At 44.5% G+C, this 25,164-nt stretch overlaps 1 protein-coding gene across 7 annotated transcripts in view; it reads left to right on the top strand.

Moving 5' to 3' along the window:
- Nucleotides 1-23,736, top strand: part of ZNF609 (zinc finger protein 609) — a 234,117-nt gene extending 210,381 nt beyond the window's left edge. For 5 of the 7 annotated variants that reach the window (XM_079914867.1, XM_079914863.1, XM_079914866.1 and 2 more), the window contains 7 exons: nucleotides 11,579-11,666; nucleotides 12,389-14,729; nucleotides 15,952-16,360; nucleotides 17,857-18,032; nucleotides 18,285-18,501; nucleotides 18,978-19,056; nucleotides 19,366-23,736. In XM_079914867.1, coding sequence (XP_079770993.1) covers nucleotides 11,579-11,666; nucleotides 12,389-14,729; nucleotides 15,952-16,360; nucleotides 17,857-18,032; nucleotides 18,285-18,501; nucleotides 18,978-19,051 — 3,305 coding nt within the window. In that variant the 3' untranslated portion in view covers nucleotides 19,052-19,056; nucleotides 19,366-23,736. The remainder of the gene's footprint in view (nucleotides 1-11,578; nucleotides 11,667-12,388; nucleotides 14,730-15,951; nucleotides 16,361-17,856; nucleotides 18,033-18,284; nucleotides 18,502-18,977; nucleotides 19,057-19,365) is intronic. The other 2 variants (XM_079914865.1, XM_079914864.1) reach the window with 2 other exon arrangements.
- Nucleotides 23,737-25,164: the final 1,428 nt, after the last annotated feature.

Genomic DNA, 25,164 nt, shown 5'->3' with positions numbered 1-25,164 from the left:
GTGTTCAAGGAACAAGTAGCTCACATGCCAGAACAGAGTGTGAGGGGCAGAGTAGTAGATGATGTTGATCAGAGAGGTAATGAGGGCCGAGATCACATGAATCCTTTAAGATCACAATAAGAATTTTGCCCTTTACTCTGGGTGAAATGGAAAGAAGCCTTTGGAAGGTTTTGAGTAGAGGAATGATAGGATATGACTTGGATTTTAACAGGATCTCTCTGGCTCCTGTGTTGAGAATGGGTCAGAGAGGGATAGGATGGCTGTTGCAATAATTAGAGGAGTACCTGGAGCCAGAGAAGTGGAGATAGTGAGATATGATCAAAATCTGGATATATTTTGAAGGTTGAGCCAACAAGATTTGCTGACTGTCAGATGTGGGGTGGTGTGAGAGTAAGAGAGGAGTCAAGCAGAACTCCCAAGGTTTTTGACCTGAACACCTGAAAGGATGGAAATGCCATTACCTGAAATAGGGAAAACTCAGAGCCACGTTGTTATTGGGAGCAGGGGGCAAGGGAGTGGTCAAGGGACAGGTGGGTATCAGGAGCTCAGTTTGGGTCATGTTAAGTTTGAAATCTCTTTTGAGACATCAAGTGGAAATGTCAAATTTGCAATTAGATATATGAATCTGGAGTTCAGGGAAAAGGTAGGTGCTGGAGATAGAAGTTTGAGTCATTAGTTAGATATGAAGAAGTAACAGCAAAAGGTGCTGAGAAGGAGCGAGCAGAACAATAAGAAGAAAATCAGGCCTGTGTGGTGTCCTTGTCCTGGAAGCCAAATGAAGGAAGTGTTTTCAAGAAGGAAAGTGGAAGCTAGGAAGCAAGGAAGCACATGGCATACAAGAAGGAAAGTGGTCAACTGAGCATTAGTTTATTAGATCCCTGAGAGAAAGCATGTACTAAGTGGAAATGGTAAAAATGAGGGCTCTGGAGGTCAAATTTACTCTTTCCATTATTGTGCTTGTATCAGTCTTGACTGCATGACTTTTTTTTTTTTTCAATATTTATTTATTTGGTTGCATCGGGTCTTAGTCACGGCACGCAGGTTCTTTTTTATTTTTTTAATGTTTATTTATTTATTTATTTTCTTATTAGTCATCCATTTTATACACATCAGTGTATACATGTCAATCCCAATTGCCCAATTCATCACACGCCCACCCCCACCCCCAGCTGCTTTCCCGCCTTGGTGTCCATACGTTTGTTCTCTACTTCTGTGTCTCAATTTCTCCTCTGCAAACCGGTTCATCTGTACCATTTTCTAGGTTCCACATACATGGGTACGCAGGTTCTTCGTTGCAGCACGTGGGCTTCTCATTGTGGCAGCAGAGTGCATGGGCTCAGTAGTTGCGGCATGCGGGCTCTCTTAGTTGTGGCCCACAGGCTGTAGAGCACGTGGGCTCAATAGTTGCGGTGCGTGGGCTTAGCTGCCCCACTGCACGTGGGATCTTAGTTCCCCATCCAGGGGTCAAACCCGCGTCCCCTGCATTGGAAGGCAGATTCTTACCACTGGACCACCAGGGAAGTCCCTGCACAACTGTTTTGAATTGTCCTTGAAACAAAGCAGTGCTGCTTTGGGACTGGGTTTTGTCTTAACACGGCACTCTTCCTGTTACCTGGGGGAACCTGATTGCTGCCTCATACCTAAGTCATTTCCCCTTTACCATGTTCTGGTGTTGATCGCCTTTAAGAAGGGAGAATAGTTAACTCAGCACTCTAAAATTTAGTAATGTTTAATGAGATTATGTCTGTGATGCCCTTGGTAAATATGAAAATAACCACCTAGAGAAACACAAAGCACTACTTTTACTACTACTTTTAGCATATTATTATTTTTATTATCTTCAAACATGCCAACCCTTTCCTTATTTTGTGAACACTTATTCAAAACAGAAAGCTTTCTAAAATGAAAACTAACTTTTCTCTTTCTCTTCAGCCTACTTGCTGCCTTAAAGCTAGCCCTTAATAGAGAAACTAGGTCTGTTAAGTGTTATTTTCTGCTTTTTCCTTCCTGTCTTCTTAATCTCCCAGCTGTCTCAACTCAGAACCTTGTAGGAAGAGAGTTATACTTCAGAAAACTGTTTGCTTTGACATTTAAACAAGCCTCCATTTTGTTTTTCCATATTAGAATTTTTCCTCTTCCCCTCTCCCATCTCCAGCACTCTGAACTGTCATCTTTTCAGCTCATTCATTATTGTTAACGTTTGCAGATTATACCAGAGGAGGGAGACAGATTTATAAACACGTGTTCCTACCCAGCTGTTTCAAGAGTAGGAATAACATTCCTCTTTGAATTGTATACCTGCTGTCTATATACAGCTATGCTCATCTGCCCTTGTAAATGAGGTGCCTACTTCTAAGTCTTACCTTGTCTAGAAATAAATGTACCCTGTTCCTATTCAAATTGGTTATACAGTAATCAGAGCAGCCCATCACTGGGAGGAGACATCCATGTGAATTCACTTTGCTAACAGCCGGAGAGAATTTAGCCCAATTGCTTTCTTAAGAGGTTTGTCATTTCCCTTAAGATGCCAGGGCTCTAGAAAGGGATAGAAATCCTGTCCTCTTTCCCCCTGGATGCCTCCCTACAGTCCTTTATGTATCTTTTATGTAAGATGAAGATAAGGGGACATATTAAGGAAGTTGTGTAAAAAGAATCAGAACCCATTAAGAGATAGCTGTGTAATGCCTTGAAGATCTGACCACTTATCAATAATGAGTAATGAGTGAATTACTTAACCTTTCTGGGCTTCCATTTCCTTATTTACAAAGTAACTTTTTTTTTTATGTATTTATTTATTTATTTTTGGCTGCGTTGGGTCTTAGTTGTGGCATGCAGGCTCTTAGTTTGTGGCATGTGGGATCCAGTTCCCTGACCAGGGATCGAACCTGGGCCCCCTGCATTGCGAGCGCTGAGTCTTAACCACTGGACCACCAGGGAAGTCCCAGAGCAAGGATTTGGACTAAGGTTTTCTGACTGCAAGTTCAGTGATCTTTAGACAGCATTCTACATCAAAGAAGAATATAGTTGAGTTATTACAGATAGGCCCTGGGAGTGCTTAATCAAATAGTATTTTATTAGTCTATGACCAAAGACAAACAAAAGACTAATTTTGGAGCCTTTTAAGTTGTTTTTTTTTCTTTTCTGCTCAGTTCTTTTCTTTTTTTTTTTTTTCATATTTTATTTTTGGCTGTGTTGGGTCTTCGTTGCTGCACACGGGCTTTCTCCAGTTGTGGCAGGAAGGGGCCACTCTTCATTGTGGTGCATGGGTTTCTCATTGCAGTGGCTTCTCTTGTTGCGGAGCATGGGCTGTAGGCGCGCGGGCTTCAGTAGTTGTGGCTCGCGGGCGCTAGAGTGCAGGCTCAGCAGTTGTGGCACAGAGGCCTAGTTGCTCTGTGGCATGTGGGATCCACCCAGACCAGGGCTCGAACCCGTGTCCCCTGCATTGGCAGGCAGATTCTTAACCACGGCGCCACCAGGGAAGTCCAACTTCTAGAGTCTTATTCTCTAGATACATTACATAGAAAATGTGCCTTTGGGCACATTGAATTACTGTATTCAAACTTTCGACATATCCCTTTTGTTCTGAACACATAGCAAGAAGTAAAATATATAAAGTGAAAATCAGAGAACATGTTTGGGCTCACAAACAAAATAATCTTATCCATGGACCAAAAACAGAAGAGATGCAAGTCACTGAGTGAGGCTGAAACTGTGGGCCTGCTGGCCTCCAGGTATGGGACCAGAGAACGGTGCCTGAGAGGTGAGTTCCTGGTACTGAAAATATCTATAGAGATAGTTCATAAATAGAGAGAACTTGAGGCCAGGGGAGTAGGATGCCACGCCCCCAACCAGTCTCATGGAAGGAGACTTTTAAAAAGTTAATTGAACTTAGCAACAAAAAGAAATGAACTACTTACTGATACATGCAACAACATGGTGAATCTCAAAAGCATTATGTTAAGTAAGTGAAAGAAGCCAGATGTGGAAGACTACAAGCTGTCTGATTCATTTTATATGAAATTCTGGAAAAGGCAAAGCTATAGGAATATAAACCAGATTAGTCATTGTCTGGGGCTGGGGATGGTGAAATGAGATTGATTGCACAAGGGCTGAGTACTTTTTGACTAATGGAAATGTTCTATAAATTGATCATGGTAGTAATTATACAACTGTAAATATTAATCACACTCATCAAATTATATATTTTAAAATGAATGGATGTTATTGTATATAAATTATAACTATAAAGCAGATTTTTTTTTAAAGGGTATATAGGTATAGGGCTTCACAACAGAGTGACAAGTGGCAAGTTAGTTGCATGGCAAATTGTGTAGATTCAGACAAAGGTGAAGAATTGGAGCAACTAATGAAATCAATCTACTGTATTAGGTTTGATTATAATAGAACCTACCTGTTGTTGGAGCTTTAAAAAAAATTGCCCTTGATAAAGAATTTGTTACTTAAAAAAGAAAAAAAGTTAATTGAGTGGAGGAGGAGGGAAGCCTAAGGAGTTGTGAAGAAGCTGCCTTCTGGTTCAATGATTAGAACTGTGATATCTTCTAATGGCTCAGGCCATTAGAAGACCTCTTCAGACTAGGTCCTTAGGGGGCTAGATGGAAGAAATTGCAAAACTATTAAACAGAGAAGGGGGGAAATTAGTAACAAAAACATCTCTTTCAAAAAAGAGACTGCAAACCAAAATTATATATAATAGAAATCTAATGCTAAGAAAGATAACTACCAAAAATTAACCAGGACTTCCATTTTCAGGAAGATGGAGTAGACATACCTTTCCTGATTTCTCCCACTAAATACAACTAAAACACCTTTACATTATATATATATGATATATATATATATATCATATATATATATATAATATATAGAAATATCCAACAGAGGACTAGTATCTGAATACATAAAGAGCTCTCAAAACTCAACAGTAGAAAACAATCCAGTCAGAAAATGAGCTAAAATATGAACAGATATTTCACCAAAGAGGATATACAGATGGCAGATAAGCACATGAAAAAGATGTTTAACATCATTAGCATGAGGGAAATGCAAATTAAAAATCACAATATGAGATATTACTATACAACTATTAGAATGGTTAAGATTAAAAAGAGAGAGAGAGGACTTCCCTGGTGGTGCAGTGGTTAAGAATCCGCCTGCCAATGCAGGGGACATGGGTTCAATCTGTGGTCTGGGAAGATCCCATATTGCAGCAGAGCAACTAAGCCCATGAGCCACAACTATTGAGCCCATGCACCTAGAGCCCGTGCTCCGCAACAAGAGAAGCCACAAAATGAGAAGCCCGCTCACCGCAACAAAGACTAGCCCCCACTCACTACAACTAGAGAAAGCCCGCGTGCAGCAACAAAGACCCAGCACAGCCAAAAATAAATAAATAAATAAATACTTTTTTTTAAGTTAAAAAAAAAACTAAATGCAGCTACAATATGACCCAGTAAATGCATTCTTGGGTATTTATTTGGGAGAGATGAAAAACTTAAGTTCAGGGGACTTCCTTTGTGGTCCACTGGTGAAGACTTCACCCTTCCACTGCAGGGGGTGGAGGTTTGATCCCTGATCAGGGAACTAAGATCCCACATGCCATGCTGTGCAACACAGCCAAAACAAAACCAATAAATAAATCTTATTTTTAAAAAACAAAAGAACTTAAGTTCACACAAAAACCTGTACACCAATGTGTATAGCAGCTTATTCATAATAGCCAAATACTGGAAACAACCCAGATGTCCTTCAGCAGGTGAGTGGTAGGACAAACTATGGTATCTCCATACCAAACCACCAATAAAAAGGACTATTATAAACTTTTTTTATAGTTTATAGACCGGGGCACGAACCTGTGTCCCCTGCATCGGCAGGCGGACTCTCAACCACCGTGCCACCAGGGAAGCCCAGGACTAAACTATTGATACATACAACAACCTGGATAAATCTCCAGAGAACTATATGCTGGTAGAAAAAAAAAAACAGCCCCAGAAGGTTATATACTATATGATTCCATTTATATAATATTTTTGAAATGACAAAATTATAGAAATGAGAAACAGATTACTAGTTGCCAGGAATTGAGGAGGGGTGGGGATGGGAGGGAAATGAGTGTAGCTAGGAAAGGACAACATGAGGTACCCTTGTGTTGATGGAAATATTTTGTTTCTTCATTATATTAATGGCAGAATCTCAGTTGGGATATTATACTATACTTTTGTTGCAAAATGTTACCATTAAAGGGCATGTGGGATCTCTTTATTATTTCTTACAACTGTATGTGAATCTATAATTATCTCAAAAATTTTAAATTAGTTTTAAAAATTTAACCATCAGGAATTGAACGCACACCTAATGAAATTAACATATGGTACAAAGACTGTAATAAGTATGTTCAGAATTCTTAAAGAGAAACAGAATAATAAACTCTTTTAAAAATAAAACTATGAAAAAAATAAAACTGTGAACCAAACAGCCAGTAATTAAATAATGTCATGTAGATATGAAAAATTAACCAGTTTAAAATTTTGGAAATGAGAAAAAGTCATTTAAATATAATTATATATTATAGTCATTGAAATTTTTTAAAAACCTCAATACAGGGCTTCCCTGGTGGCACAGTGGTTGAGAGTCCGCCTGCCGATGCAGGGGACACGGGTTCGTGCCCCAGTCTGGGAAGATCCCACATGCCGCGGAGCAGCTGGGCCCGTGAGCCATGGCTGCTAGGCCTGTGCGTCCGGAGCCTGTGCTCTGCAATGGGAGAGGTCACATCAGTGAGAGGCCCGCGTACCGGAAAAACAAAAAACAAAAAAAAAACCTCAATACATTGGATAAATTCTAGGCTGCATGTAGTCAAAGAAAAGATTATAAATTGAAAGAATCAAGCACAAAGAAAAAATATATGAGAGATCAACGTGAGTCCTAGGAAAAAAAAGAATGGCAGAAAGACAGTAAATTAATATACAACAGGTAATGACTTTCCTGAATTAGAGAAATTCTAATTAGAAACTTAACTAGGTAGGTTATACACTCCAAGTACTGTATACCAAACAGATAAATAAAAGTAAATTCAGGGAGACTTCCCCGGTGGCACAGTGGTTAAGAATCTGCTTGGCAATGCAGGGGACACGGGTTCCACCTCTGGTCCAGGAATATCCCACATGCCGCGGAGCAACTAAGCCCGTGCACCACAACTACTGAGCCTGCGCTTTAGAGCCCACGAGCCACAACTACTGAGCCCGCACGCCACAACTACTGAAGCCCGCACGCCTAGAGCCCGTGCTTTGCAACAAGAGAAGCCATTGCAATGAGAAGCCTGCAACGAAGAGCAGCCCCCGCTGATCGCAACTAGAGAAAGCCCTCATGCAGCAACGAAGACCCAACACAGCCAAAAATAAATAATTTATTTATCTTTTTAAAAAGTAAATTCAGTATTCTGGTTAAATATGGTAGATTGAAAGTACATGTTTACCTCCTACCTTCCCCCTAAAACCCATTCAAATGTCAGTAAAGGGATTTTGTTTTTAAGATATAAACTCACAAGGTAAAGAAGACAGACAGGTATAAATCAGTAAAACTTGGGACACTAGAAAGCAGATGCACAATGCTGATTTAAGAGACCTGAAAAAACAGAAGCTTGTTTGTTTCTTTGTTTACCTGAGGTTGGGAGGAAGGAGAGCCAAGAATAAGGAGTTTGCACCACAGATTTCTAGAAATATTCAGAAATTGGAAATATCAGTACCTTTGAACACAGGGAATATGGGGTGAAGCTGAAAACAGAAGACTGGCTGAAGGTCTAGAGAAGAAGCAAAGGCTGTGCATTATTATCCCCATCCTACACAGCCCCTCTGCCATTACAGAAAACTGATGTTCACTCTTCGGAGAGTTTCAACCAGAGCAGGGACACTGGGCATAAAGGAAGGCAGGGTGCTGTACCAAGGACCAAGTGAAAATCCATATATCATAGAGAAACTGGCAGGCAGGTAAGAAATTAAAGAGTTCTTCTCTGGGGGAATCTGACAAGTCCTGGAAAGGAGGAAAAATCTCTACCAGTATTCATGGCTTAATGGAAAGGCCCACACATAGTGCTTCCAGTCCAATTTTTATTACCTTTCATTTAAATATGAACAAGATCCGAAGATCACCAAACTTTTTGAGGAAAACCTGAAAAACAAGAGAATGTAGGACAAAACAAACAAAAAAAGGAGTTAGAGGGAAAAAACTACTGAGAGAGCAAAAGACTATTCAGAGAAAAAAATATATAATGAAATATCTTCAGAGATAAAATACTGTATCCCATGAAACAAGGATACTTTTTTTTTATTAAAAATGGTAAAAATGACAATTTCAGTATGTAGCCTAGAAGATGAAGGAAATCCCTTATAATATACAACCAGAAGACAAAGAAATGGGAAATAGGCTAGAAAGATAAGAGGATTAGTCTAGAAGGTCCAAATAGGAGTTCCATTAAGCAAGAACAAGTGGCAAGTATAATTGATAAGAAGATAGAAAATTAATAAGGATATAGAAGATTTGAAAAACATTATCAATCAACTTGATCTATCATTTATAGGCTACCCAACAACTGCAGAGTATACATTTTGAAATATTCTTTTCAGGTGCACATGGGATGTTCTTCAAGATAGACCATATTTTATACCATAAATTAATTCTCAATAAATTTAAAAGAATTGAAATCATATATAGTATGTTTTCTAATCACAATAGAATTATATTAGAAATCAGGAACAAAAAGATAGTTGGAAAATTCCCAGGTATTTGAAAATTTGACAACACTCTTATAAATAAATCCAGAATCAAAAAAAAAAAAAAAAAGCCAGGAAAACTAAATGTTTTGACCTGAATGATAATTAAAACATATCAAAACTTGTGGACTGCAACTAAAGTGGGCTATGAGGGAAATTTATACCTTAAATGCTTATATTAGAAAAAAAGATCTAAAACAGGGGTTGGTGAACCTTTTCTGTAAAGGGCCAAATAGTAAACATTTTAGGCTTTGAGGGCCATATAGCCTCTATTACACATACTCAACTCTGTCTGCCTTGAGGCGTGTAATTGGGCATAGGCAATGGGCAAATGAATAAATGTGGCTATATTCCAATAAAACTTTATTTCTGAGCAGTATTTGAATTTCATATAATTTCACATGACAAAATATTATTCTCCTTTTCATTTTTTTCTACCACTAAAAATGTAAAAAACATTCTTAGCTTGTTAAAGATACCTATAAAATATTTCATGGTAGAATGTTTATGACCTTGTGATTAGACATAAAAAGCACAAACAATAAAGGAAAAGCTGGGCTTCCCTGGTGGCGCAGTGGTTGAGAGTCCGCCTGCCGATGCAGGGGACACGGGTTCGTGCCCCGGTCCGGGAAGATCCCACATGCCACGGAGCAGCTAGGCCCATGAGCCATGGCCACTGAGCCTGTGCGTCCAGAGCCTGTGCTCCGCAACGGGAGAGGCCACAACAGTGAGAGGCCCGCGTACCGCAAAAAAAAATAAAGGAAAAGCTTAATATATTTGACTTCATTCAATGTAAAACTAACAAAAATAATTTAGAATTAAGGCAAAAAAAAAAAACAAAATTAAAAGTCCATGTCAGGGAATTCCCTGGAGTTCCAGTGGTTAGGACTCTGTGCTCTCACTGCCTAGGGCCAGATTCAATCCCTAGTCGGGGAATTAAGATCCCACAAGCTGTGCGGCGCCTCCAAAAAAAAAAAAAAGTCCATGTCAGACATTTTATACCATATTAAATTCCAGGTGCATCAAAGATTAAAATATTAAAAAATCAAACCATAAAAATACTAGAAGAAACCATAAGAAAAAAAACTATTAATAAGGTGATGGAATGGGGAAAGCCTTTTGAAATATGATAAAAATTCTGAAGCCATAAAAGATTGATAAATGTAACAACCTAAAAGTAAGTAATTTCTGCATAGCATTAACCACCGTTGGCAAATGACAAACTGAGGGAAATATCTGATTTGTAGTACAGTCAAAAGGCTTACTGTGGTATATAAACAGTCACAAATAAGAAAAAGACTACAATTCAGTAGAAAAATGAGAAAAGGATATGAACAGACAGTTCATTAGAAGGTAAATACAAATGTCTCATAATGGTATCTTATAATGAAATGCTATACGAACTCATAATAAGAAACATGACATTAAAACTACATAAAACACCATTTTTCTCCAGTCAGATTGGCAAAACCAGAAAGTTTGAGAATACTATGTTGCCACAGGGAAGGGACAACAGGTGTTCTCATGAACTACTGGTGGGTTTATAAATTAGTACATCCTCTCTGAGGGCAAATTGGCAGTATTTATGAAAAATCCAAATACAAATGCTCTGTGATTAGCAGTTTTACTTATAGGAATTTATCTTACAGATATATTCTGTGATATGTAAGATAAGACATTTTGTACTAGGTTATTTATTCAGCGTTATTTGTAACAGCAGAAGAATGAAGCAACCTAAATGTTCATCAACAGGGGACTGGATAAATAAATGTTGGTACGGTTTGAAATCATTCATATGCAGCCATTGAAAAGAATGAAGTAGTTCTATGTTTACTCATGTGGAATGATCCAAAATATATGGTTATGTGGAAAATGTGCAGAACATTGGTGTACATTGCTACCATTTGAGGAAGAATGTATAAACATATTTGCTTATAAATATATAAAATACCTCTGGAGGAGTACATGGTTATCCATGGGTGTTTCTGAGTATGGGACCTGCAAAGCTGAAGAACAGTGACAGGAGGGACACTTCATTTTATTTTGGGGTTTGTCTGCATTTTTTTTTTTTTTGCTACCTTTTAAATTTTGGAGTGTGACTATGGTATCTGTTCAAAACCATTTTTAAATAAAATGAACATGTCAGGAATGTTCACTGTGATGTCATTTAAGAGTGAAAATGTGCAAGAAACATCTAAATTTCCATCAACAGTATGTATAAATTGTGGTCAAATCATGCAATGACATACTTGAGCACCATTAAAATAAATGGGTTAAGCTCTTCATGTCAACATTGATAAATCTCAAATTTGTAATGTTAAGTGAGAAAGGTAAGTTATATACCCAGCATGATCCTATCAATGGCAAGTTTGAAAATATAGTAAACAATGGTTTTCAACTATGATGTTTTATTCTTTAAAAAATAAATCTGTTGCAAGTATAGCACAAAATTTTATAAATCCATTGAGCTGGGTGGTGGGTACATGAGTTTTTGTTTAGTTATTCTTTGTATTTTTTTAGTGTATTTGAAATACTGTGTAATTTTTTAAAAGTTAGGAAAATGTGCCTTAACTGGACATGGAATCTTTGCAACCATTGCCCATCCTAAGGGGCCCTGTTAGTGTTGTAGGCAGTTCCCGTGGAACTATTCCAGCCTAATGCTGTTAGGCCCACTGGGACCTAGAGCACCCCCTAAACCCTCCTACTGGAGCCAGAATGCTACTCAGATGGAAAATACTCTTCTCAGTGGCCAACAGCATTTCTCTTGTCTATATCTGAGTCTTCTTGTCTTTCAGGGATGTTGGTGGTGAATGTAACATGGAGGAACAAGACTTACGTAGGTACACTTCTTGACTGCACACGACATGACTGGGCACCCCCCAGGTAAGCACTCTACAGCTTTTTAGCTTATGTTAATCTGAACCACCCTCATCAGTGATCCCTTATACCTTTATCCTGTTAGAATTGGACAGCTTTTAAAAGACACCCAGCTTTTAAAGGACAGTTATGTTATAGAAACAAGGGAAGGCATTATATTCATCTGGCATTCAAGAAGAATAAATCAATGGGTAGGAATGGTGAGAAGATCCTATTTAAGCCTTTATCTGGAATGACTGAATTCTGGCTTCTACCTACAGTCACCTTGAGACCAAGGCCAGAATCTGACTACAGGTGAATAAGCATTCATTGATGATGTTTTTTGATAGTAGCTATCTCTCAGAAGTTTAAACTCGAAAACATTTTCAGTTTCATAAACTCCACTAGACAGTCTGGGTTTCACAAGGACCTTTTCAAAGTTGCAGTTGGCCGTAAGACTGATATTTCAGGGAATAGCACTTTACGGCTGGTTCCTAATATTAATTTCCAGTTTGTCAGGGTTAGGGGAACCCAAATCTTGGGGAATAATTTATAGTTAGTATGCAGATAACATTCTAGGAGCTCACCAGTTAATGCAGTTACCATGCTTTCAGAAGTTCCTTTAACAAATCATATTCACTGAAAATGATAGTTACCATATGCACAGTTCTTCTGGAGGCTGCAGCTAAACTGGTTTGAAGATAGCTTTTTTTCTTAATAATATCCTGTTGTGTTTGTCATTTGCCAAGGTTCTGTGACTCTCCCACCAGTGACTTGGAAATGCGCAATGGTCGGGGTAGAGGCAAACGCATGCGTCCCAACAGTAACACACCTGTCAATGAGACAGCCACAGCCTCTGACAGCAAAGGGACCAGCAGTAGCAGCAAAACCCGAGCAGGAGCCAATAGCAAAGGCCGTCGGGGCAGCCAGAATTCTTCGGAACATCGCCCAGCTGCCAGCAGCACCTCTGAGGATGTCAAGGCCAGCCCTTCCTCAGCTACTAAGCGGAAAAACAAACCCCTTTCAGACATGGAGCTGAATTCTAGCTCAGAGGACTCCAAAGGGAGCAAGCGTGTCCGTACTAATTCCATGGGCTCAGCCACTGGCCCCCTCCCTGGGACCAAAGTGGAACCCACTGTTCTAGACAGAAATTGTCCTTCCCCAGTCCTGATTGACTGTCCCCACCCAAACTGCAACAAAAAGTACAAGCACATCAATGGACTTAAGTACCACCAAGCTCATGCCCATACAGATGACGACAGCAAGCCAGAAGCAGATGGAGACAGTGAGTACGGAGAGGAGCCCACCCTACATGCAGACCTCGGGAGCTGCAATGGTGCATCTGTCTCACAAAAAGGTTCCTTGTCCCCTGCCCGCTCCGCTACCCCCAAAGTTCGGCTCATAGAGCCCCATAGCCCTTCTCCTTCAAGCAAATTTAGCACAAAAGGCCTCTGTAAGAAAAAGCTGAGTGGGGAAGGGGACCCAGATCTCGGGGCCTTATCCAATGATGGCTCTGATGATGGACCCTCAGTAATGGATGAAACAAGCAATGACGCCTTTGAGTCTTTGGAAAGGAAGTGTATGGAAAAAGAAAAATGTAAAAAGCTCTCTAGTTTGAAACCTGAAAAGATTCCTTCCAAAAGTTTAAAGTCAGCCCGGCCCATTGCCCCTGCCATCCCCCCACAGCAGATTTACACCTTCCAGACAGCCACCTTCACAGCAGCAAGCCCAGGCTCCTCCTCAGGCTTGACCACCACAGTGGTCCAGGCCATGCCCAACAGCCCCCAGCTGAAGCCCATTCAGCCCAAGCCCACTGTGATGGGAGAACCTTTCACAGTCAACCCTGCCTTGACTCCAGCCAAGGACAAGAAAAAGAAAGACAAAAAAAAGAAGGAATCTTCAAAGGAACTTGAAAGTCCTCTGACCCCTGGGAAGGTGTGTCGAGCAGAAGAAGGCAAAAGCCCATTCAGGGAATCATCAGGAGATGGGATGAAGATGGAGGTGCTCCTAAATGGCTCCTCAGACCCCCACCAGAGCCGACTGGCTAGCATCAAGGCGGAAGCTGACAAGATCTACAGCTTCACGGACAATGCTCCCAGCCCTTCAATTGGAGGCTGTAGCCGCCTAGATAGCACTACCCCTACCCAGCCCATGACCCCCTTACATGTAGTGACCCAGAATGGGGCTGAAGCCAGCTCAGTCAAAACCAACAGCCCTGCATACTCCGACATCTCTGATGCGGGGGAGGATGGGGAGGGCAAAGTGGAAAGCGTCAAATCAAAGGACCCTGAACAGTTGGCTAAGGACGGGGCAAAGAAAACCCTTTTCCCCCCTCAGCCACAGAGCAAAGACTCACCATATTACCAAGGCTTTGAGAGTTACTACTCTCCAAGTTACACACAATCCAGCCCAGGGGCTCTGAACCCCAGCAGCCAGGCAGGAGTGGAGAGCCAGGCCCTGAAGACAAAAAAGGATGAGGAGCCTGAGAGCATAGAGGGAAAAGTGAAGAACGATGCCTGTGAGGAAAAGAAACCAGAGCTGAGCAGTTCCAGTCAGCAGCCCTCCGTCATCCAGCAACGTCCCAACATGTACATGCAGTCCCTGTACTACAACCAGTATGCCTATGTGCCCCCCTACGGCTACAGCGACCAGAGCTACCACACCCACCTCCTGAGCACTAACACAGCCTACCGGCAGCAGTATGAAGAACAGCAGAAACGGCAGAGCTTGGAGCAGCAGCAGCGGGGACTGGATAAGAAGGCAGAGATGGGCCTGAAGGAGCGGGAGGCAGCACTCAAGGAAGAATGGAAGCAAAAGCCGTCAGTTCCACCAAGTCTCACCAAGGCCCCCAGCCTGACAGACCTGGTGAAGTCAGGACCCGGGAAGGCCAAGGAGCAAGGGGCTGACCCTGCCAAATCAGTCATTATTCCCAAGTTGGATGACTCTTCCAAGCTCCCCAGCCAGGCCCCGGAAGGACTTAAAGTAAAGCTGAGTGAGGCCAGCCACCTAGGCAAGGAGGCCTCTGAGGCGAAGACAGGTGCCGAGTGTGGCCGACAGGCAGAGGTGGATCCAATACTCTGGTACCGACAGGTAACTGTTCTGGAAGGAAATAGAAATACCGTTTGATAGTTTTTCTGTCTTACAAATCAGGGCTGTCCTTTTGTAGGGAATCAACAGAATACAGATTTGCAGAATAAATCTATAATTTTACGGATTCTTTACTTTGGTAAATCATTTTAACTTTTTTTGTTTGTTTCTTATTTATCTTTGGCTGCGTTGGGTCTTCGTTGCTGTACGCAGGCTTTCTCTAGTTGCATCGAGCGGGGTCTACTCTTCGTTGCAGTGCGCGGGCTTCTCATTGCGGTCGCTTCTCTTGTTGCGGAGCACGGGCTCTAGGTGCGCGGGCTTCAGTAGTTGTGGCGCGTGGGCTGTAGAGCGCAGTCTCAGTAGTTGTGGCGCACGGGCTTAGTTGCTTCATGGCATGTGGGATCTTCCCGGACCAGGGCTCAAACCTGTGTCCTCTGTGTTGGCAGGCGGAGTCTTAACCACTGTGCCACCAGGGAAGCCCTAACATTTTTTTTTAAAAAAGCACTTTTTACACCAGTAAAAGGTGTTTTTCGCATTTGACAAGAGAGGCCCAGGCAAGTTAGCTTGATTTGTCTGGAATTACTTGAGGCTTAACTGGCAGAGCCAGAACTGGAACCCAGGTATCTAGTGACTCCTAGTCCAGGTTTCTTCCACTGTGTGGTTCCTATGGAATGAGTTAATGGTGGTCTCTCCATTTTTTAAAGTAGGCCAGAAGTACACAACTCACAGTGAGTTACTCTCAAAAAGGTTTTCTAGGCAGAGTTAGAACTAAGAACTTGGTCTTAACATTTTGCTCTGTTCCTCAGACTTAGAAAGTCTCCCCTTCCCTCTTTGTGCCACAGTTAGACCACCCTCCTCTGAGCGGGGCAGCACCTGTAGCTCTCTGCCCCTGAGTTTGCTCTGAAGAAGGGAAACCACCTAAATATCCTTGGAAAGGGAACGGCTTCTTCTAGTCAAGGAGTCCTTTCCCCAGAATGCTTGTTCTCGCCTAGAGAAGACCCACTGGTGGATTTTCCCTTTCTTTCACCACATCTTATTTCCTTTTATGGGGGGAGGAGACAGGCATTTAAGCAGGAGGGACCAGAGGTGATTTTAAACAAAGGTCAGTAGAGGCCAAGATCCTGCTGTGCCCCAGATGTCTAGTATTATCTGCTCTGGTGTTTCTACGGGGACATTGGGGTTGAAATCTGTAAAACGCTCAGAGCTCATTCTGTGATTGTTGTAGGAAGCAGAGCCCCGGATGTGGACATATGTTTATCCTGCTAAGTACTCAGACATCAAGTCAGAGGATGAGCGGTGGAAGGAGGAGCGGGACCGCAAACTGAAGGAGGAAAGGAGTCGGAGTAAGGACTCTGTGCCCAAGGAGGACGGGAAGGAAAGCACAAGTAGTGACTGCAAGCTGCCCACGTCTGAGGAATCCCGCCTCGGGAGCAAGGAGCCCCGACCAGGTGTCCACGTGCCTGTGTCCTCTCCCCTCACCCAGCACCAGTCCTACATCCCCTACATGCACGGCTACTCCTACAGCCAGTCCTATGACCCCAACCACCCCAGCTACCGGGGTATGCCTGCCGTGATGATGCAGAACTACCCAGGTACGGCACCGAATTCCAGCTGCTGTTCCATTCAGTGGGAAGGTAAATGAGGCACAGATTTCGAATCCAGAGTTTTCTTGCTCAGCTCTAAGTCTTACTGAGGCTCAGGTAGATGACAGCTCTGATTTGAATGTGGCCTTCTGTGAAGTGGGCACTAATCCTGAGCTCCTTGAATGACCCCTACTTACAGTCTGTGGGACCACTTCTCCCTCCCTTGCACCAGCTAGAGGGTTGACTCTACAGTCAATTTTTATGGATAACTAAAGGCAAAACCCCCTCTCTACCAGAGCCGTCTTCCCTCAGCTGGGATTTTCTAAACATATACTCTAGGGACTCCCCTGGTGGTCCCAGCCGGTACAGGTTCAATCCTTGGTCAGGGAGCTAAGATCCCACATGCCTCGGGGCATGGCCAGAAAAACAAACAAAAACACAGACTCGACATTTTGCAATGTGCTAGGCACTGTGGGGAATACAAAAGAAATAGCGGAAGACTAGCTCAATCCCCTCAAGGAGCTTACAACTTAATTGTAGCAGGAGAGAACCGGTGGAACAAATAAAATTCAACCCAGGAGAGTGCATGTATTCATTTGCAAAATTGTGTTTAGCTGTAAGGTCAGGAGGCAGTTGGTGAGGGGAAGAGCAGTTTGAAGTCATACTGGGGGTAAGTCCAGCTAGAAAGATTCAGTCTGGGAAAGATAAACTCTTTATACTGCCATCCATGAGTTCTTGGGGAGGAAGGCACAAGGTAGGAGTTAAAGTGTTTTTTAACTTGTTAGAAGAAAAGGCTCACTTTACTCACTGATCTCTGTTGCCTGAAGAGCCATGTGGGATGCTTCTGGGGTGGAAGACTCTTTCTTTCACTTCTTGGAGCTCCCACATCCCTATAGGAGAGCAGCTGAAATAGGCTTGATATTGACATTATAAGGCAAATACTAAGTAGGACACTTAAGCTTTTCAAACTGAGATAGGAAATTGTCTCATCCTGTAGTATTCCCTTCTCCTGTTACCCCAGTCCTTCTATATAAAAACAGTTGTTCTATTTGATGAGTACCTGCTCTGTGCCAGGCACTGGACTAGGTGATTTATGTACATTATCTTATTTAATCTTCTCTGTCATCCTATGAAATAAGTACTGGTATCTTCATTTTGATGGTCAAGAAACTGAAGCTCAGAAGGTTAATTTGAGCTAATTAATTTGTTAATTTTGTTCAGGGTTACCTAACTGGTAAGTAGAGGAAGGATTTGAGCCCAAGGACATCTCCATATCCAATATCTTTCAAATCCTATGACTGTATCACCTCTCCAAGATGAATCTGAGACTGGGGCTCTAAGGAAGTTGGTTCCCCAGAAACTGAGGGCCATGTTCCTAATATCCCTTAGCTGTTTGCCTCTAGAGCTCAGTAAAGGAAGTACACACTGAGTCTCAGCCCGAAGACACTGCAGTAGAAAATATCTCAGCCTGAGCCTCACCAGGCTCACTGAAGCAGAGTTTCTTCTCCCTCTCCCATTTCTTTGACTGCTTTATTTCTCTTCCCCAGGTTCCTACCTGCCTTCCAGCTACTCTTTCTCCCCGTATGGCAGCAAGGTCTCAGGGGGTGAAGATGCTGACAAGGCACGAGCCAGCCCCAGTGTCAGTTGCAAATCCAGCTCCGAGTCCAAAGCCCTGGACCTCTTGCAGCAGCATGCCAGTCATTACAAGAGCAAGTCTCCCACGGTGAGGGAAGTGCAGTGACACTGACTGTTGTCAGGGACAAATGAGGCCAGATCCAGGGTCTGGGAGAGGATGGACTAGTTCAAGTCCTACCTAACCACAGTGTGGTTTGGCTGACTTGACAATAGCTCTGCCAGGCACCTCCTTGATTCTTAGGTGACCTGCATCTTTAAGGAGCTGTAATGTGGGCTCTGGGCATCTTGCTTTCATGTATGTGTCTCACAGTAGAGCTTTTGTGTCTGCTTTCCTTTCCAGATAAGTGATAAAACTTCTCAGGAGAGAGATCGGGGAGGCTGTGGGGCGGTTGGGGGTGGTGGCAGCTGTAGCAGCGTCGGGGGAGCAGGCGGGGGTGAAAGGAGTGTTGACCGGCCCCGAACCTCCCCTTCTCAGCGCCTGATGTCCACACACCACCACCACCACCACTTGGGGTACTCACTGCTCCCAGCACAGTACAACTTACCCTATGCAGCAGGTAAGCCTCACTTCCCCACTTCCTATCCTTTCTAGTCCATCCCAGTAGCACTGCCCATAGCAGGGGGCCCCTGGCAAGAACCGCGCCCCCCCCCTTTTTTCCCTTGAGCGTCTCATCTGTCCATAGTCCTAGCCTCCTGCAGACAATCAGTAAAATCATGACATTTGTTTCATCCCTTGGAGCTTGGGGATTCTCAAACTCCTCCGGAAAATTGGCTTTGATATTCAAAAGAATAAGGAGCAGGTGTTCCCACAGCCAAAGAGTAACAAGCAACTGAAAAACAGAGCCTGACTATCTATCCCGAGCCGCTGTATCTATCCAAGTATCAGATTTTCTTCTGTCAGCACCCCAGAACTCAGTGGAGCTAGGAATTTAAGGAGAAGCTCTTCCCAATACCCACTCAGCTGGCAAAAAGGGAGAGTGCTTAAGGGGAGGGTCTGGGAGTCCCACACTAACACATCCTCCTTCTCACTCAGGGCTTTCTTCTACAGCCATTGTTGCCAGCCAGCAAGGCTCCACTCCTTCACTCTACCCACCCCCCCGGAGGTGAGAATGGTAAGTAACTTTTTAATTTGGGGCAACACCTAGAGAGCAGGGATAGGTGATACCTGGATCACAGAATCCCTGCAGAGCCACAGTGAAGGATAGCTCTGTGGGCTGTGGTCTGGAAATGGCGGAACCCTGGGCAAGCCTCTTGTATAAGTCTCCCATGAAGCCATCTGCCTCTGAGAGGAGCTGTGGAACACGTCTTCCCTAGCGACCAGGACTGGCCTCCTCTGCAGTTCATTTTCTTGGAGCACCACCCTGTGGTTCTTTTTACCAGCGGGCTGAATGCCTGGTTATCTGTCCATGTTTCCCTTGCAGAAAGAACACCAAGTGCCCGGATAAAGTCAGCTTCACGGGCCCAGACTGGCTCACCCAAGGAGGTGCTGGAGGTGCCATTTAGACATCAGTTAAATGGTATTGATCATCCTGTTTGCCGCTCCCACCATGACTGAAGGCAGACCCTTGGTTATCTCGCCTCCACCAGACCCCTGGACTCCCTGACCCTCCCTCTTCCTCAGGAGCTGGAGAGCCGGTACTTAGCAAAAATATTTATTCTCTTGGCCACAGTAGTGACTCTTGTGGCCTCTGTGGAGGTGAAGGCACGGGGAGCAACCAGGGGAACAGGGCCTCAGCCCAGAGAAGTCACTGGTCTGTTCCCCAAGCCCCTGGTCAGCTGCCGGAGCAGTACCAAGCCCCCCAGGGAGGGACCCCCGAGCACTGGGTAAGGTCTGAAGACAGCACAGCAGCCATACCCCTCTCACCATCATTACCACCATCACCAGACCCTGCATCTCCCCAGTGGTTTGGGCCCTGGGAACTGGCAGCACATGGAGGGATTAGAATCTCAGGAAAGAAATTGGGGGCTGTTTTCTCTGCAGTTGTGAAAACAAGGTCTTCAAACATGAAGACTTCTCCCGTCTCACATGAGCACATGTAAACGCTCAGAGCCCAGCCTGGAAAGGGAGACCAAGGCATTTGCCCCACCATGGCCTTGGGCTGCCTGTCAGGCAGAGGGCCAGGGGTCCCAACACCAGCACAGAGCTCCCCGGGGATTCCGGGCGAGAGCTTGAGCTGGAGCACGAATTGGAGTCTGTGAACTAGAAGCTGCAACCCCACTAAGCCCTGCTGCTGCTTAGCCCCCACTCCTTGCCCTTTTCTCACCTCCCTCCCGACCCCTTGGTGCCTTTCCCAGGGGGATCCCCACACTGATCTCTCCTCTTCTTTTCCACTGCTTGGCTCTTAAGGCTCAGGCAGGTAAAATAGTCTCCCCCAGCATGGGGAGCTTTGGAGTCTGCCAGGTCACCTGAGCGCAAGCCAGGAGGCAGGCCCTGGGAGCACCCAGCCCTTCTAGGAGATGTCCTGTCCAAGCAGCCATCTGAGTATCCTCCTCATCTAGGGCCACAAGTCTATACAGCCCAATTTCTCTGTACACAACTACAAGACTTTATGTAGCTCAACCTGTAACCCCATGTGTGCCAATATAAGCCGTGTTTTTTTGTAACACACTTTTTTGTTTTAGGGGCTACTGACCATGGGAGATTACCTATTCCTTAGACCCTGGGATAACACATGCGAGCCATTACTCCTTGGAGCCACGGAGTGTAGTCATGGAGCTGTGCTTTGAGGCAGAGACGTTTCTCTGCTCTCCTTAGAAATGCAGTCCCAGTCCAGGCTCTATGCTGTGTCACTGGGAAAGTGACAGTGATTTGGTAGCTTTATTGGAGTCACTTCTTCCCCAAGGTGTGGGGAGCTTTAGCTCTTAGTTTTTGACGTATCATCCCTTTGTCTTCTTCCTCTCCTGTCTTTCGTTGACCTTGTGGATTGAGAGAGAGTTGAAGACTGACAGACACCAACGTAGGTTAGAGATGGGTGTTTGTGACCAGAGTGCCAAAAATGACCATTTAAGAGCAGGGACTTGGCTCTGACAGTTTGGGGCATGGAGATGAAAGACAGTAAGCACAATGCCCAGTGGAAGCTGCGTTCCAAGATCCCCAGAGCCCTGTTCTAGAGAGGCTTAGGGTCTTTTGCCCAAGAGGAGCCCCTCTGACCTATAGACCTTTCCTCTAGGTTTCCATGTCCTTGTTTTTGTTCAAGTTGGGTTCTGAGCCCTCCCCAAAACCCCACTGATGTAGACCTCTTAACAGGCCCCAGGCAGCCTCCCTTCCCCATTCAGTCCTTCTGCCTCCTGATGCCCCAGCAGGCAGTGCTCTGAGCAGTGACTTCCCTTTTACCCATGGAGGTCGTTGGTGTGGACACCTTAATCCCACCTGAATTTCAGCCTGATTTTGCCCTCCCAGACTCTGTCGGGTGGAGCCAAGGCCCATCTCTGTTCCTGTTTGTTTTTAAATATTGTTGTGTGTTTTGTATCTGGCGCTGGCTTTTACAGCGTGCTCTGTACATATTGTGAAGAAACGGTTTGGAGTCATTTTCTTTCCTGTTGGGCAGGCATGGCCCCTTTCCACTTTGTTCTGTAACAGAGAAGAAGAGCTTCTGTATTAGCAGGGCATCCTTGGGTTCTGCAGAAGGGAACAGTTTTTTCTTTTTTTTCCTTGAAAATCATTTGGCTCTTTGATCCTTATATCCAAGTCTCCCTTGAAAGGCAGGAGCTGAGCTGCCCAGAAGAGCAGGTAAAAGGAGCAGTGGCAGAATGGCACTGCCTTCGCCTGATCCCTGATCCTCCTGGTCCCCGATCCTTGCCAGGTCCAGTCTTCCCTCCCTGAAGTAACACAGAACAGCAGCACTGATGGATGAAATAGAGACCCTTAACGAGTACTGAGTGAAGGGTTTGCTGTCCGCCCCTAACCTCTCTCCGTGCGGAGAAAGAACACAGAGGGGGAAACTGTGGCACCCATGACCTGGTCATAGGGATGAGACACTCAAGGATTCCCACCCACCTTACCCCAGCAAAGGCTGGAAGTGTTGGCTGCTAAGGGCCGAGCCCACCAGGCCAAGGCTCTCTCTGAGCTACCCCTGCCCAGTTCTTTTGACAGACGTTGCTCCTCCGGGCCCCACAGAGAAGCTGGAGGGAAGAAGCCTTGTCCCCAGGTAGGACAGCCATGGCCTGGAGAGCTGCTCTTTAGGATTCACATCTGCTTCTTCCTCATTTAAGCTGTGCCAGTTCCCCTCATCCCCTTTCCCTGCCTGTACATGTATGTATACATATGTATTTCCTTCTCTTACCTCACCCTCTCCACACATCTCAAGGTCAAAGGACCACATGCAGAAGGGTTAAGACGGCACCCCATGAAGTGAAATGATGCTTCTTGAACCTCTTCTCTCCAGGCTCCAAGGTGGGGGTGGAAGGGCTTGGTCTCGGGAGTGGGAGGGTAAGACTACAGAAGGGCTAGAGTGTTACTGTATACGGGCTTTGAGGTCACCCACGCCACTTATTATCCCATGTACCCTACCACCATCTCAGTGTCTACTCTGATGCCCCCAAGATTCAACTGGGCAGCTAGCTGGCCCCATAATTCTGGGCCTTTGTTATCTGTTTTATTATTAGGGCATCCCAGGAAGCTTTCCGATGATCCTCTGCCATGGGCCCCTCCTGGGATCAAGCCCCTCCCAGGCCCCGTCCCCAGCCCCTCCTGCCCCAGCCCACCCGCTTGCCTTGGTGCTCAGCCCCCCCATTGGGAGCAGGTTGGGGCGAGCTGGAGGCCCGGGCTGGAGGGGCAGTGTTGCTGTTCATAGCTTTTGTTCCACTGGCATTGCTCTGTTGGATTTAATTTTAGTCTTCCTGATTCTTCCCTTCTGTAAAGTGTACATTACCAAGTTCCTTGTTTTTTTATATATATATATAAATATATATATATACATACAAACTGTACTCTTTTTGCCTTTGTACATTCAGGCAAGAAGAGAAAATAAATCTTTTTAAGAGACAATCACAAACCTGTGAGGGCTGCTGGTTATTTCTCCTGGAGTTTGCTGCTGAGCTGCCTCCTCTTTCCTCCTCACTTTTCTCCCTCAGCTTTCCTGATCTTCCTGGTCCTGCTCCATATGCATCCTCAGCTCCACCTTCCCTGGCTGATGGCAAGCTGTTGAATCAGTGTCCAGACTACCTGCCCTGCAGCTCTTTCCTGCCCAGCAGTATTTTCCATCTTGGCCGCGGGCTTACCCAGGAGCTTTATCCTGTGCCCTGGCCTCTCCTGTCTTCTCCCATAGATCCCATTCACCAAAGTGGCTTTTGGACCCCTGGGTACTCTGGGACCTGTCTCCCAGAGGCCCTGGCTTTGGACACTCACCTGTGAAACTATGCAGCTGGGAGCTCTCTGCCTAAGAGTTTGCACTACTTCTTAAACCTGCCTGGGCATTAGATCAGATGGTTTTTAGGACTGAGTGGGAAACTAGCCTCTAACACTCCCCCAGATGCCAGCCTCCAGAGTTGCTCTGATCCACAGCCCAGAGAATCATTCCTGGCCGCTGAACTCCTGTGGCTACCCCATCAGAACAAGGGCTAAGGGCTTATGGGTCAAGAGCATTTGATCAAATTTCAAAGGGTGGTACATTCGGAAACACAGCCCAACCAAAACCATTGTTCCACCTCTTGAACTTTCTCCTTTTCCTCTGACTTCCTCCTCCCCCCTTTTTATCCCCCTATCTCTCTACTTCCTTTTCTTAATTGGCTTTGGACTTGAAGTATATTTTTAAATTATTATTTGTTGTATTTATTGAATAAAGTTTTTAATGTCCCTGTTCTTAAATTTAGACTTAGTTTGCCTTTCACATACCTCCCCTATCCTACTCCACCCTCCCACTCCCAAAATATTTCCCCTTCTAAGTTGCTTTTTTAATTGCAGATTTTGGGTACCATATTTCTTTCCTGACAGTGATCTTACCCTAGCAGAAGTTTTTTCTTTTTGAAAGAGAAATCTTACCTGAGTGCCTGGGTTTCCAATTCAGCCTTTCTAACTCTGGCTGTGTTAAAGAGGAGCCACCAGCAGATGGCAGCAAAGTCTCAGGCACGTTTGCTGTCCACTCGCTAGCTTTGCAGATGAGAACTGTTTTTCTTGGTTCCTTATCCCTCCCTGCCTTATAGATTCCTTGGGTTTGAATTTAACATCAGAATCCTAAAGTGCCTACATTAACTTGGCCATTGTCAGCATTCATGTGGACCTCTGTTGTAAATATCTCACTGTAATGACCACTTTTCAGTCACGGACTTTATAATACCTCTAAGGATTATGTGCTCAGTGGAAGACATCTTCAAAGCCCTTCATATTTCAGTTGAATCATCTCTAGGCCCAAAGTTTTTGTTTTTTTTTTTTTTTGGCCGCAATGCACGGCATGTGGGATCAGACCTCCGACCAGAGATCGAACCTGTGCTGCCTGCAGTGGAAGCATGGATTGATTCCTAACCACTGGACCGTCAGGGACGTCCCCAGGCCCAGACTTTCTACTAATACCGTGTGGGGTAGAGGTGCTGAACTCCTTTTCATGAGTATTAGGTAGAGTCCAAGATTAATGACCTGTCCAGGGTGAAAACACAGGTAAGCTCCACACAGAACAATGTGAAAATAGGCCAAAGACTCAGAGGATGTAAAGACAGCCACAGCTCAAAAGTAAGTAAACAGTTCTAAAGCTGTAGGAGGTGGAAAAACATGCCCAGCACTTCATTTGGGAAAACAGAAAAGCAAAAGGGAAAAAAAATACTGGCGAGAAATTAAAAAACAAAACATAGGTGAAGAGGATTCTAGCCCCCTCCAATGCCACTGAGAGCTTATCCATCAGGCTGGTGGTACAGGGGAAGGGCAGCCATGCCTTATGGCACTGGGCTCCAAAAGGAGAAAACTACCTTCCTAGGGAAGGTATGTTCCACTTCCTTCAGACACCCCCAGGAATGGGAATGTCGGGCAGCTCCATGTGAAAGCCAAAACCCAGTTTCAGGACCCAGCCTTCTACACAAAAACTAAGAAGGGCTTGGATCCTGGTATGTATAGCCCCTATTCTGGATGAAGCTCTGTGTACATACCTGTCTCTAGGGGGCTCCAGCATTCTGTCCCAGACTCCTAGCAACCCCGAGTTTTGCGTTGTAACGTGGCCCCAGAGACCTCAGCCGTTCATCTGTCCTGATGCACTGCTGCTTTTTTCCTGAGAAGCATGTATCACACCCCTGCT

This window comes from Stenella coeruleoalba, assembly GCF_951394435.1.
Source record: "Stenella coeruleoalba genome assembly, chromosome: 2".
In the NCBI taxonomy this organism is placed as follows: domain Eukaryota; kingdom Metazoa; phylum Chordata; class Mammalia; order Artiodactyla; family Delphinidae; genus Stenella; species Stenella coeruleoalba.
This window is presented reverse-complemented; position numbering and strand designations above follow the sequence as displayed.